This window comes from Salmo salar, chromosome ssa20 (genome assembly GCF_905237065.1).
Source record: "Salmo salar chromosome ssa20, Ssal_v3.1, whole genome shotgun sequence".
Lineage (NCBI taxonomy): Eukaryota > Metazoa > Chordata > Actinopteri > Salmoniformes > Salmonidae > Salmo > Salmo salar.
Genome location: NC_059461.1, coordinates 68179923 through 68194977, shown reverse-complemented (window position 1 = coordinate 68194977; position 15055 = coordinate 68179923). Strand labels below are relative to the sequence as shown.

General features: G+C 44.4%; 1 protein-coding gene across 1 annotated transcript in view; it reads left to right on the top strand.

Annotated features, from left to right (window-relative positions):
• LOC106581102 (CXADR-like membrane protein) overlaps positions 1–11325 on the top strand; it is a 96510-nt gene extending 85185 nt beyond the window's left edge. The window contains exons 4-7 of the mRNA XM_045703857.1: positions 2826–2993; positions 6547–6669; positions 7228–7369; positions 8164–11325. Coding sequence (XP_045559813.1) covers positions 2826–2993; positions 6547–6669; positions 7228–7369; positions 8164–8512 — 782 coding nt within the window. The 3' untranslated portion in view covers positions 8513–11325. The remainder of the gene's footprint in view (positions 1–2825; positions 2994–6546; positions 6670–7227; positions 7370–8163) is intronic.
• The last annotated feature ends 3730 nt before the right edge of the window (positions 11326–15055 follow it).

Sequence of the window (15055 nt, the reverse complement as noted above, 5' to 3'; positions counted from 1 at the left end):
CACCGGCAACAACGTCGCCTATGGGCACAAACCCACCGTCGCTGGACCAGACAGGACTGGCAAAAAGTGCTCTTCACTGACAAGTTGCAGTTTTGTCTCACCAGGGGTGATGGTCGAGTTCGCGTTTATCGTCGAAGGAATGAGCGTTACACCGAAGCCTGTACTCTGGAGCGGGATCGATTTGGAGGTGGAGGGTCCGTCATGGTCTGGGGCGGTGTGTCACAGCATCATCGGACTGAGCTTTTTGTCATTGCCGGCAATCTCAACACTGTGCGTTACAGGGAAGACATCCTCCTCCCTCATGTGATACCCTTCCTGCAGGCTCATCCTGACATGACTCTCCAGCATGACAATGCCATCAGCCATACTGCTCGTTCTGTGCGTGATTTCCTGCAAGACAGGAATGTCAGTGTTCTGCCATGGCTGGGACCTGTTGGATCGGAGGGTGAGGGCTAGGGCCATTCCCCGCAGAAATGTCCAGGAACTTGCAGGTGCCTTGGTGGAAGAGTGGGGTAACATCTCAAAGCAAGAACTGGCAAATCTGGTGCAGTCCATGAGGAGGAGATGCACTGCAGTACTTAATGCAGCTGGTGGCCACACCAGATACTGACTGTTACTTCTGATTTTGACCCCCTCTTTGTTCAGGGACACATTATTCAATTTATGTTAGTCACATGTCTGTGGAACTTGTTCAGTTTATGTATGTTGTTGAATCTTGTTATGTTCATACAAATATTTACACATGTTAAGTTTGCTGAAAATAAACGCAGTTGACAGTGAGAGGTAAAGGCAAGAAATGGCTGACATTGGGGATTGACCTCGTCAGCTTGAAACAGACGATGCAGAATTTAGTTGTTAAAGCGGAAGTTCACCCATTTTTACAGGAGGCCTTATTTTCACTTTTTCTGTGCTTGTAGTTGATACCCCAAACCATTTCTCATATTTTGTTTCATTACAGAGAAAATTGATTGTCACATTTTGCTGACTCATTACTTGCCTTAGACTACAATGCATTATGAAAATGTGTTTAAGCATGTTATAAAATGCTCCAAACCCCCTAATATTACATCAGAATCTCATTCTGGATAACACCTCTGTACTCAATTTTAGAAAACGTTTTCCACTGTCCCATAAATCCATATTTGCATATTTGTGTTGTTGTTGTGAACAGCATCATTCATGGATTTATTGCATGGTGGAAAGACAATCCCAAATTGAGTGCAGAGACATTATCCAGAATGAGATTCTGATGTAATATGAGGTGGTTTGAAGTGTTTTCGAGCATTTTAGAACATGTTTTAAACACATTTTCATAATGCATTGTAGTCTATTGCAAGTGATGACTGTGAACAACTATTGTCTCAGTAAAAAAATACACTTTTTTTAAAACTGTTTGGGCGGGGGTCAGCTACAAGCACAGAAAGAGTGAAAATGTGTGAACTTCCCCTTTAAACATTGCTACCATGATAAGAAAATAAGTTTTCTGTCATTATACGGCAGACAAGCTCTTTATGATAATTTAATATGTGTTATATCTGTTTTTAATTATTAAACACCAGACAGAGTTCTGAGCCATAATTCAGCTCTCATAAGTATGATGGCAAAGCCAGCTGGGCTGCTTTAGTAGAGGCAAAGACGCCATTGTTGTTTTATTCTCTGTTCTGTTTAGTTTCTTCATTGCCCCAATACACAGAGGCTTGGCGGATCTGTTTTAAATGGTTTAGTTTTAACTGTCTCTGTGGTAAATGTGTCTCTGCATATCATTGAATAGACAAACAGCTTTGAAGGACAGACAGGCAAATGGAGAGCAGCAATACCACAAAGCCGTCTAGTAGTCCAATGGGGGAAGTGAGATCATTTTCAATGTCAGAAACTATGCAATTTATTAAAACATCATGGGAGATTAGTTCAACCGGCGGTTATTGGTTCTTTAATGGAACAGTCTCTTAATCCTTTCTCTCTTTTCTCTCTCTCCTCCATAAAGACATTTCATTGAGTTAACGCTTAGATTTTTACAAATTGCCATCAGCTTTGCAGTGACACTTTCGATTTTGAGAGACGAACATTTGCATTTTTCTTTCGCAGTCCTGATGTTAAGATAATGGGTTGGCAGAGGAGCTGGCTGCTGGCTGGGTCTGGGCCTGGGCCTCTGTGTCAGTGTGTGTGTCCTCGCTCTGGATGCTCCTGTTGCAGAGAGAGCAGCCTAACTGGCCCTGACAGAGCTGTGAGATGAACTGCAGAATCCCCGGCACTCTCCTCAGCCCCCTTATTATATCCCTTACTGAGTGTGTGAGCAGCATGTTCACCAGGCCGGTTAGACTAGAAGGGAAGGGATGGAGGGAAAGGATGGACGGATGGAAGGAGGAAGAGATGGAGGAATGGGTTGAGGGATAGAAGGATGAGTTGAGGGATGGAGGGAGCTGCAGCTGCTGCTGTGAAGCAGCCATAGAGCTTAGAGCAGGGCTGGCCATCTAGTGACCTCCAGGCCACAGGAACTCAGGTGCACAGCACTCTATCCTGACCTGTCTCTGTTTGCAGGCTTTCAAAACCAACTCACAGTCACTTATTGATCTTGGCCTGGGCCTTTAATACTACTCTTAATCCCAGCATTGACTTCCATAAGAAACAAACAAGCTATTGTTACACTCAATAATCTTTTAGTATTAATTCACATTTACACATGCTGCTACAGTATGTCATACTCTGGGCTAAACAGCATATTATATGAATTAATCATTATCTGTATTAAGTACCATCCTGTTTTCTTTTTTGTATAATAGTGTTATTTGTAGTGTTATGTAACTACTGTTCTGTTGTTTCTACAGTGAAGCCCTCTAAGCCACGATGCTGGATGGACGGCAGGCTGTTAGAGGGCAGTGACGTTAAACTGAGCTGCAAATCCAGTGACGGCTCAGACCCTATCAAATACAACTGGGGGAGGGTGCTGGATAAGGGAAAGAGTGTTGGGAAACTCCCCCTACTGGCACTGAGAGGTAAGTAGATTGTCCACAAGTACACATGTGTATGTGTAACACGGGTCCCCTAAAGAGGACATTACATAGTATATTACTTTGATGCTAGTATTTCCCAGAAGAAATTTGATCCCCAAACACCTAAATTCCAGTCTGCCTCCGAAACACCAAAATGTAATGGAGATTCAATACAGCACGAAAACTTCCTCCATTCCAGACTAGGGTTCCCCAACTGGTGGCCGAATTTGGCCAGCAGGCGATTTTATTTAGCCCCCCAAGTAAAAAAAAAAAAAAATATATATATATATATATTTAAAAAAATGGGGACATAAAAGACTGTAAAACACCAGAAAATCAGCTCCAAGTGATATTTATTTAGAACATTTGTCCAAAAGTATTCCCACGCATAATAGAGGGATATATGTGATCGTATTCAAATGTAAGCAAGGTTTTATATCTGTTTGGGCTTCTTGCGGTCAATTTGCGTTCTAAAAATTATTAGTAATTATGTTCCGAACCCATGACCATTTGCTCAACAAAACAAATTGTCCAGCAGCTGAATCTAGTTGATGATCCCTATACTAGATGCATCTATCCCCAAGGCACACAACAACACGCCTTCATTACATTTAATTTTTACCACCTATTTTCCCCACTCAACTCGCATTAGCCATGGCACGTGCCAATGCCAAAAGCCTAGAAGTTAATGACCTCCATGAAACAACACCTGTACAGTCTAATTAGTTTTCATTGGGCGATAAAACAAATCGGCATGGGCCAATATTTATTGGTAGTGGTAAACAGTAATATTACGTGGCTGTTGTGACGGGGATGACTAAACGACTCTTAACCCAGTAAAGCTCAATCGTTCTCTCAGACAAACTCTTTCAACTCCTCCTAAATTCCCCCAGTGTCTACGGGCCCCTCTTCAATCACCAGAGCCACTCTGAGTCTGAGTATACCCAATCTCTCAGAGGCCAAGATAAACATTTGCGAGTTCATTTCCTGCTCTGTCCCACAAAGTGTGATACATCAGAGCTGACACGCTATTACAGACAGGAATGGTTAGCCATAAACAGACCTGAGTCAAATCTAACTAGGCTTAACACTCATCAATACAATTTCACCTAAATACAGACTCACAATGCATTTTTCTTGCTGCTGGTCTGTACTAGATTATCATAGAATGGAGTGGATCAGAGCTAAGTAGACTTTGATATGAAGTGCAGTACATCACTGCAAAGATTTACTACATGCTGTTAATCAAATTACTCTTCAAGGTCATGCTAACTGTAGAAGTGCATGAAACCATTGTAATGTAAATACATGTACAAACTGCACCACAGACAAATCAAATCAAATTGTATTGGTCACATACACATGGTTAGCAGATGTTAATGCGAGTGTTGCGAAATGCTTGTGCTTCTAGTTCTGACCGTGCAGTGATATCTAACACGTAATCTAACAATTTCACAACAACTACCTTATACACACAAGTGTAAAGGAATGAATAAGAATATGTACATATAAATTATATGGATGAGTGATGGCCGTGCGGCCTAGGCAAGATGCAGTAGATGGTATCGAGTACAGTATATACCTGTGAGATAAGTAATGTAGGGTATGTAAACATTATATAAAGTGGCATTGTTTAAAGTGACTAGTACCTTTATTACATCAAATGTTTTATTATTAAAGTGGCTAGAGATTGATTCAGTATGTTGGCAGCAGCCACTCAATGTTAGTGATGGCTGTTTAACAGTCTGTTGGCCTTGAGATAGAAGCTGTTTTTCAGCCTCTCGGTCCCAGCTTTGATGCACCTGTACTGACCTCACCTTCTGTATGATAGCGGGGCGAACAGGCAGTGGCTTGGGTGGTTGTTGTCCTTGATGATCTTTTTGGCCTTCCTGTGACACTGGGTGGTGTAGGTGTCCTGGAGGGCAGGTAGTTTACCTCCGGTGATGCGTTGTGCAGACAGCACCACCCTCTGGAGAGCCTTGCAGTTGTGGGCGGAGCAGTTGCCGTACCAGGCGGTGATACAGCCCAACAAGATGCTCTCAATTGTGCATCTGTAAAAGTTTGAGAGTGTTTTTGGTGACAAGCCAAATTTCTTCAGCCTCCTGAGGTTGAAGAGGCGCTGTTGCGACTTCTTCACCACGATGTCTGTGTGGGTGGACCATTTCAGTTTGTCCGTGATGTGTACGCCACTACTGTCCCTTCAATGTGGATAGGGGGCTGCTCCCTCTGCTGTTTCCTGAAATCCACGATCATCTCCTTTGTTTTGTTGACGTTCAGCGTGAGGTTATTTTCCTGACACCACACTCCGAGGGCCATCACCTCCTCCCTGTAGGCCATCTCGTCGTTGTTGGTTATCAAGCCTACTTAACTTGATGATTGAGTTGGAGGTGTGCATGGCCACACAGTCATGGGTGAACAGGGTGTACAGGAGAGGGCTGAGAACGCACCCTTGTGGGGCCCCAGTGTTGAGGATCAGCGGGGTGGAGATGTTGTTGCCTACCCTCACCACCTAGGGGTGGCCCGTCAGAAAGTCCAGGACCCAGCTGCACAGGGCGGGGTCGAGACCCAGGGTCTCGAGCTTAATGATGAGTTTGGAGGGTACTATGGTGTTAAATGCCTAGCTGTAATCGATGAACAGCATTCTTACATAGGTATCCCTCTTGCCCAGATGTGTTAGGGCAGTGTGCAGTGTGATTGCGATTGCGTCGTCTGTGGACCTATTGGGGCGGTAAGCAAATTGGAGTGGGTCTAGGGTGTCAGGTAGGGTGGAGGTGATATGATCTTTGACTAGTCTCTCAAAGCACTTCATCATGATGACGGAAGTGAGTGCTACGGGGCGATAGTCGTTTAGCTCAGTTACCTTAGCTTTCTTGGGAACTGGAACAATGGTGGCCCTCTTGAAGCATGTGGGAACAGCATACTGGGATAGGGATTGATTGAATATGTCAGTAAACACACCAGCCAGCTGGTCTGCGCATGCTCTGAGGACACGGCTAGGGTTGCCGTCTGGGCCGGCAGCCTTGCGAGGGTTAACACGTTTACACTGACAGTGCCGTGTCAGTGGCACTGTATTGTCCTCAAAGCGAGCACAGAAGTTCTTTAATTTGTCTGGGAGAAAGTCGGCGGTGTCCGCGACGGGGCTGGTTTTCTTTTTGTAATCTGCGATTGACTGTAGACCCTACCACATACGTCTCATGTCTGAGCCGTTGATTTGTGACTCTACTTTGTCTCTATACTGACGCTTAGCTTGTTTGATTACCTTGTGGAGGGAATAGCTACACTGTTTGTATTCGGTCATGTTTCCAGTCGCCTTGCCATGATTGAAAGCAGTGGTTCGCGCTTTCAGTTTTGCGCGAATGCTGCCATCAATCCACGGTTTCTGGTTGGGGAAGGTTTTAATTGTCACCATGGGTACAACATCACCGATGCACTTGCTAATAAACTCGCTCACAGAATCAGCATATACATCAATGTTGTTGTCTGAGGCTATCCAGTCCTTTCGGATTTCCCTGGTTGAGCAGGTTGTTAAATCACAGTCTATATATCTCTCCTACAGATCTGAAGAATCCAGAGATCGTCACCCTGCGGAACCTGACGAAGGACAGTACAGGTTTCTACAAGTGCACCGCCAGCAATGACGTGGGCGAGGAGAACTGCATCATCGAGGTCACCATGCAGTGTGAGTAGCGAAAGATGCTCTCCAGCTCCGCACCACACCGTGCTACGATGGTGATGAATGACTGTAGTTTCCAACAGCACCTGAAAATTGTTTTCTCCTCCCTCCACTCCCCTCTGCCTCAGTAAACCAACACTGGGGACGGTACCGTTAAAACATTGGCCATTGGTCATCAGCTTCACCCAAACAGCCATGTTTCAATGTCACAGCAATAGATTTCCAGAAAGGCACATGAATTTTAGGGTCACAACAGGGTAAACTGTTGGGGACATGATTTATAAGTTAACACAGCAACAGAAATGGTTTGATACCATTTTGTTAGATTCCTAGCTTTGTAAGGGACTGAACACATAATACACACAACATCAGCAAAATCTATGATCTACAAATTTACAGGATTTACCTATAGGGACTAAACCATTATTTTCAAAGGGATTGTTTATGTGAGAAGCATCAATATTTGCATGTGTGCACAGTACGGTATGGATACTATATGTGCAGGTGCATTTGTGGTGGTTTTTCTCTGCCCTTCTGATGTCACAGATGTGTGATGTTCCACAGATGTTCGAGGGATGGGCGTGCTGGCAGGTGCCGTGGTGGGCGTATCCTTTGGTGTTCTCCTCATCATCCTAATCATCTGGCTCGTCTTCCGCAAGAAAGAGAAGAAGAAGTATGAGGAGGAGGAGACACCCAACGAGATCAGGTCAGTTATTTTTCTTCTTGTTCTTCTTCTTGTTCTTCTTTTGCTCTTTTTCTGTCTAACTAAAATACTAAAGCAAAGTACCCACTTCTGTGCATGTGTATGTACACATGCGTGTGTCTCTGTAATAAATCCCTCATTGTCAAGCGTAGTATTGATTGGCTTCCGAGAGCCTTCTTTTCACACCTCTCTGCTCCCATGACCAGAGCTTCTCTCCTTTCCAGAGCAGCCCTTAGAAGGCGGCAGGGCCTAGGTGTGGATTGAGGCCGTGTTGCTCTACAGTAAACTGGGGCCTCCAGGCTGCTAATGGCACGGCTAGTTACAGCAGCAAAAAACAAATGTCACAGCTTGGAGGCTGTGTAGCTGCTTATTTGCCGGTGTTCAGATGAATAATGCAGCTTGGTTGGGGATGACTGTGTAGTAAATAATGCAGACTACGGGGAGGTGTTTCCTGTTTACATGCCATCTTTAGCCACTGAGCGGGCGGGAATGGATGGAGCTCGCAGGCTAGGTGATGTAGTTTTCTGAAGTGGACTCGGTGACGGTGGTGCCAATGTAATGTGGTGGATTTAGACCCAGACGAATTAGACTATATTTATTTAGACACTGTGTCAGACCAAGATGATAATGCAGCAAGTGCAGTGGAGCATCACCAAACCCTTTTCCCTGATTGTATAAGACGGTTTTCTCCACTGGCTCTCCTCAGAAAGGCCGTAGAGTTTGTCTAAGTTTATGATTGTCACGACTGGCCGAATCTAAGTAGCTCTTGTTTGTTTTTGCTGTGTGTCTCCATACAGGGAGGATGCAGAGGCTCCCAAGGCCAAGCTGGTGAAGCCCAACTCCCTGTCCTCATCCCGCTCTGGCAGCTCCCGCTCCGGGGCCTCCTCAACACAGTCCATGGTGCACAACACCGCCCCCCGCGGGCACCGCCCTCGCCTCCCAGCCATTGCTGCCCTTAAGGAGAACGGACAGCCCCCTGACTTCCCACAGTCCCCCCCAGCCTACACCACGGTGGTACCACCCAACAAGATCCCTGAACCCCCCGGCACCCCCAAATACAACATCAACTCCAGGAACCAGATCTCTGGGCCCACTCCCCCAACTCTCATGGTCCCTGCCCAGACCAAGGCCTTTCAAACTGTGTAGGAAGTAGAAGAGAGTCCATCCTGGCTGTGTTGAAGTATACGACCCACCCCCTCCCCCCACCCCTTCAAAGACACAAACTCTTCCTTTAAACAACAAAATGCAACTAGTAAAAGGATGTAATTAAAATAATATATAATAGAAATCCAAAAACTTTTAATGAATGCATACTTAAAAAGGGAAAATAAGAAATGCTTGCCCCCTACTGAATAAAAAACAACAAAACTAAACTAAAAACCCGAGACAGAACTTTTCTGTTTATGTCTCTCGGCTAAAGAACTTATTTTTACACTTTTCTTTCAACTTTGAAGGCATGGGAAGCAGTGAGCGAGCACAGCGCTGTGTGCGGTGAGGTGGAAGGAAACCCAGAGTGGAGCTTTTATTTATTTATCAAATCAAAAGGACGGGAGTGCAGAGAAAAAGGAAGAAAGAAGGGATGGGATGAGAAAAGAGAGATCCAAAGTCAGAGCCAGGTGCCGATGGAGATGACGGAGGGATGAGGGCATGAAATACTGAGAGAGAACAAGCCTCTTTATTTTGGCCTTGTGGTGTCTCTGACTCATCCAACCACACCAATCCAAGCAGGCAGACACATTGGAGCTTCCCGCTACAAACCACACACCCAAAAACACCCCTGGCCCTCTGACAGATAGCAGACTGTTTTCCCTGTGAGGAGAGAAACCGTTAGATCACCCCTCCAAACCACAGGCGGCCGGTGGCACCTTATTTGAGGAGGACGGGCTCATAGAAATAGCTGGTATGGAATAAATGGAATGGTATCGAACACATCAAACACATGGGGTATTTCTCAATATACATACTACCGTGCTCTACACTCTCATGCTCCGAGTGATGTTCTCTCGAGTACGTTCTTGTGAGGACGAGTGTGGAGAACGCATAAAACATATTTGAGAAGCACTCGCACTCCCCCTACTGTATTACCTCACACTGCATCTCCCCATTCACTGAACCTTTTCCAGCCAGGACAATGGCAACAATAGACGCAACAAGATATACATAAAACAAACGTTTTACCTAATAATTATGAACTAGATATATGTGAATTGTTGTACTCTTGTTAGCCACATAGTTTAACAGGCAAAAATGACCTAAAACTAATGTTATGCAAGGTAGATGTTCATTTTTCATGGTTAGCTAGCTACCAATTCTTCGTGGCTAGCTAGCTAGCCCTACTAAATTACTATGGATTTACCCATTCACTGAACCTTCTTCCAGCCAAGACAATGGCAATAGAGATTAAACAAGATATAAACAAATTAAATGTTTTACTTCATAACTATCAGCTAGCTATATGTGAATCGTAATAATGTAGCTAACCACATAGTTTAACAGGCAAAAATGACCTAAAGCTAATGTTATGCAAGGTAGATGTCAATTCTTTGTGGGTAGCCAGCTTACAATTCTTCGTGGCTATCTGGCTAGCTAACAGTAGTAGCTAACCAGTTTTCCCTATTGACTTAATATGGGCTTGCATTCTACGATACGTAGGCAGGTAAACATGCCAAAAATAACACAGCATGTATTTATTAACCTATCAAGATAAAATATTGTAGTCATGCAACATATGAGATGAGAATAGGCAACATTTCATTCCGAAGTGTATTTTCTCTCAATTCAGCTCAAATAATGGATTTCAAGAAATGTTGTTTTATTTTTTACATGGTTGCATCATATTTCTTTGCATCATTTCTGTTGAAGCTTGCATCGATGCATGCTTCCAAATATGTACAGACTCATTCGAGAAGTGCCCTCTGTGCTCCATTTCGCATACTTCGATTTGGACTCATAGTCCGACCCTCCCCTTCTCCAATTTGCGTGCTCAGAGCATGGTAGTATGTATTTTGAGAAACACCAATGCTTTCCCTGTGTTTGATACTATTCAATTCACTCCATTCCAGCCATTATTATGAGTCTTCCTCCCCTCAGCAGCCTCCTGTGTGCAGACGCTCTGTGATTCTTTACGGACTCCATGACATCTAAGACACACCATGTTCCATGGTCCTGACCCCATTTAGAGAACAGCTCATCTGCTTTTCTCAACAGGAGAAACTTTAGCCACATTCATAGGATGTATCACTGACATGGTAGCCTGAGTTCTGCTGAAACTTTTATTTTCCCCCCCACATCCTCTCTCTCAGCTCTGTGGACATTCTACATCAGGGATCGGCAATTCTGGCCTCCCGGGTCTGTAGTGGTGTCACACTTTTCCCCCATCCCTAGCAAACACAGCTGATTAAACTAATTGCATTCTAAACTGAAGATCGTGATTAGTTGATTATTGGAGTCAGGTGTGTTGGCTGTGGCTGGGGCAAAAGTGTGAGGACTGGCGTTATCATCCCATATAGTATGTAAACTCCTCCGCAAATTAACATATGGGTGAATAAGGTGTTAAAGTACAGTACATAGAGATACATGACTGAATATACTGGATAAGAATAACTTTAAGACAAGGGGGCATAGTATCCCTTCTATTTCTATTTTACTCCCCCCACCCGGGCATGTCTGGACAGGTTGTGAAGGGTGACACACAGTTTCAAATAAATCAATCAAATTGATTTATAAAGCCCTTCTTACATCAGCTGATGTCATTAAGTGCTGTACAGAAGCCCAGCCTAAAACCCCAAACAGCAAGAAATGCAGGTGTAGAAGCACGGTGGCTAGGAAAATCTCCCTAGAAAGGCCAGAACCTAGGAAGAAACGTAGAGAGGAACCAGGCTATGAGGGGTGGCCAGTCCTCTTCTGGCTGTGCCGGGTGGAGATTATAACAGAACATGGCCAAGATGTTCAAATGTTCATAGATGACCAGCAGGGTCAAATAATAATAATAACAGTGGTTGTCGAGAGTGCAACAGGTCAACACCTCAGGAGTAACTGTCAGTTGGCATTTCATAGCCGATCATTCAGAGCATCTCTATCGCTCCTGCTGTCTCTAGAGAGTTGAAAACAGCAGGTCTGGGACAGGTAGCACGTCCGGTGAACAGGTCAGAGTTCCATAGCTACAGGCAGAACAGTTGAAACTGGAGCAGCAGCACGACCAGGTGGACTGGGGACAGCAAGGAGTCATCAGGCCAGGTAGTCCTGGGGCATGGTCCTAGGGCCCAGGTCCTCTGAGAGAAAGAAAGAAAGAAAGAAAGAAAGAAAGAAAGAAAGAAAGAAAGAAAGAAAGAAAGAAAGAAAGAAAGAAAGAAAGAAAGAAAGAAAGAAAAAGAGAGAGAGAATTAGAGAGAGCATACTTAAATTCACACAGGACACCGGATAAGACAGGAGAAATACTCCAGATATAACAGACTGACCCTAGCCCCCGACACATAAACTACTGCAGCATAAATACTGGAGGCTGAGACAGGAGGGGTCGGGAGACACTGTGGCTCCGTCCGACAATACCCCCGGACAGGGCCAAACAGGCAGGATATAACCCCACCCACTTTGCCAAAGCACAGCCCCCACACCACTAGAGGGATATCTTCAACCACCAACTTACCATCTTGAGACAAGGCCGAGTATAGCCCATAAAGATCTCCCCCACGGCACAACCCAAGGGGGGCGCCAACCCGGACAGGAAGATCACGTCCGTGACTCGACCCACTCAACTGACGCACCCCCCCTCCCCCCCATGGTTGTGTCTCAGCCTGAAGAAGTGCCACCAATCCCCAGGATGGGTCATCGTTGCTTTTTTTTTTACTATTTTATTTACCTCCACTGTTTAGCAATGTTACTAAAACCAAAGCCTGTCAAAAACGCCATGAATGTGTGTTGAACAAAGATGGTCACTACGATTATTTGCTTGCTTTGTAAGGTACTGAATGGAAGTCAAAGATAGGTACAGAGGCACACATTACCTTGAAGTTAATCCCCCAAATACTGTGGATGAGGGAATGGAGGAAGGAGTATGACTTTAGTGACTTGTATTGTACAGTGTGCATGGTTCCACCCATGGTAGGTACTCTGCTTGGACCCACAACAACAGAGTGGCACTCAATTACTGTCTCATTGTGTTTATGGCTGCTCAGTACGTTGGCCAGGCTTTGGCATCAGCCATCCCCTTTGTTGTACAGCTGTCAGACCCAGTGTAGTTTGAATGAAAGTTTACAAAAAAAGGACAAGTAGGCAATTTAGTGTGCCTTTGCAATCCCTATCCCCTTTGACGGTTTCTTTCTCTGTCCTTATCGTGAATGCACAAGTGGTTTGAGTTATCTGTGTTGATCCAGCTTTGGGAATCTACAGCCAAACTACAGGGGCGTAAGCCAAACGTGTGATTATATGTAACCCAATCACATTGCAGAGAGTGTACATCTCCTTAACGAGACAACGATCTATGCCAATGGAGTAATGTACATTATGTAGTCATAGTGTTGTTTTATATTGTACATACAGGTAGATATACGCACATGATGTCATTTAATTTAATAGACAAGGTGGTGGTGGTGTTGCTGGTGGTGTTAAGGCGTCCAATGAGGAAAGAAATGCCTTTTCAAAGAGAACAGGATGGTTTATATTGGGCCAGGGAAGCTGATGTGTTTTAGTTCGATACAGGCCTTCAGGGCCACACCCACCCATTCTCATGTTAGCCGCTCATTCAAAGGAGAAGGATAGGGGGACCAGCCAGGCATATCCTATCTGAATGGATAAGGCTTCAGTGCAGACACAGTGTTTATTTTAGTTTCTGTGACAGTATAGCATATGCCTATTATTGAAATCAATTCAGTTTCACAGGCAGCAATCTTGTTTTCGCTAGTGCTAGTGGTGTCTCGAGACAATGCCTGTCCATAATTCATACTCATCAAGTCCTCTGGAAGCCGCTCGCATGCTATCTGCCTGGTAATGCTGTGTTTTAATATAGCTATGCACTGGTCTATTTGTGTATTGACAGCTTCCCATCATACACACACACACACCACACAGTACACAGTGAACCGAAACCCAAAATAGTCAGACTTGTTATTTCTGTTCCTTTAGAATAAATTTGATGGAGGGAATGTCGGGGGGCATTATGACTGACTGATGGTCCTGCCCATCAAAGGAAGCACAAAAATAACCATTGCATAGCCCAGGAGACAATACACACACACACACACACACACACACACACACACACACACACACACACACACACACACACACACACACACACACACACACACACACACACACAAACAGTGCTATGTGTCTTAGCATTCTCAAAAACAGATGCTCTAACACAGTTTTCAAGGGAACCTGAGAGAGTAGTGGGAGAGGTGGGGACGTATAACAAAATTAAAATCGAGCCAGAGCTCTAGGCTCCTCCATTTAAATTCCCTCCACTGCCTATAGGAGCAGCCCGGTGGAGGATAGGATACTTTGTCTTAAATTCCTCCGGCTTTTTGATTTGCTTTCCAGCAACTGGAGGTCTCAGGTGGCAAATTCCCCAGTTTACGAGCCCTCACATTGCTTCTCCTCATCTGTGCCAGCTTTGTGGACTGTCAAACCTACTTCTCCAAATGAATCCTGATAGGCTTTTGTCTGAGCAGTCGGGAATTTAAACTAGGCTTTCTCTCCGTCCCAGATTTGCAACACACTAAAAAATGGTTCTTAAAGTGGCACCACTATAATGTTATCAGCATTCAAACGTAAGTGAAATGATTAATGATTCTGATTATCCTGCATTATATTATATGAATATGAATCTCATGTAGCCACCATGTTTGTGTTCTTTAGCAGTTTTTAGGATAAGCAGTCCAGCATGACAGATTGAAGCTCAGACTGTGTTTGGCCAGCCTCTGGTACGGGAACATGATGCGTTGTGACATTCTGAAAGTGGAGGGGTGGAAGTACATCTCAGAAAGGAGGAACGCTAAGGGTGCTGCATGTCAAAGGCCATCGAGCAGATGAGGGGAATGCTTTGCTTTGATGTAAATGTATACCTGTATTTGGCTAAAATCATGTTATTGTAAATATATATCACAGACAGTTTTATGAAGCTTTATTTTGTTTTCTGTTTTGGTTCTTCTGAATCCATGTACTTTGCACTTTTGTGTGCTGCGCTCATCGTGGGTGAGGGTTGGGGGTTGGGGGGTTTGGCTTTGTCTGTAACGACCTTGTCTGGATGTCAGACAGACAGCTCAGCACGGCATGATAAAAGGAAATATAAACCTCTTTACTTTTCACTCATCTGTCATCTTCTTCACAATCGCTTCTCTTTGGTTTTTTAAAGCGGTACAGTTTGTTTGACAAAAACAATCCATGTAAATATCACAAGTAAAAAATGTATATTTTTACGACTTCTGAGTTAGTACTATTTCCTTTGCAAATAAAATATACAATGACAAGTTATATGGCTTTTTTTGCTTCAATCAAGGCAAATGCTAGCAGTGAAACTGACATTCGATACCAGCTGCCTCTCATGTGTGTGACATTGTAATGGTATTATACTGGTGACTCAAGGTGAGAGAGCTAGGGACCACCTTTCTCTGTGTTGCTAATAGGGCTCATGATCTCTCTCGGCAGTAGCAGAGGCTTCACCCTAAGTGCTACTCTCCAGGCCCATGG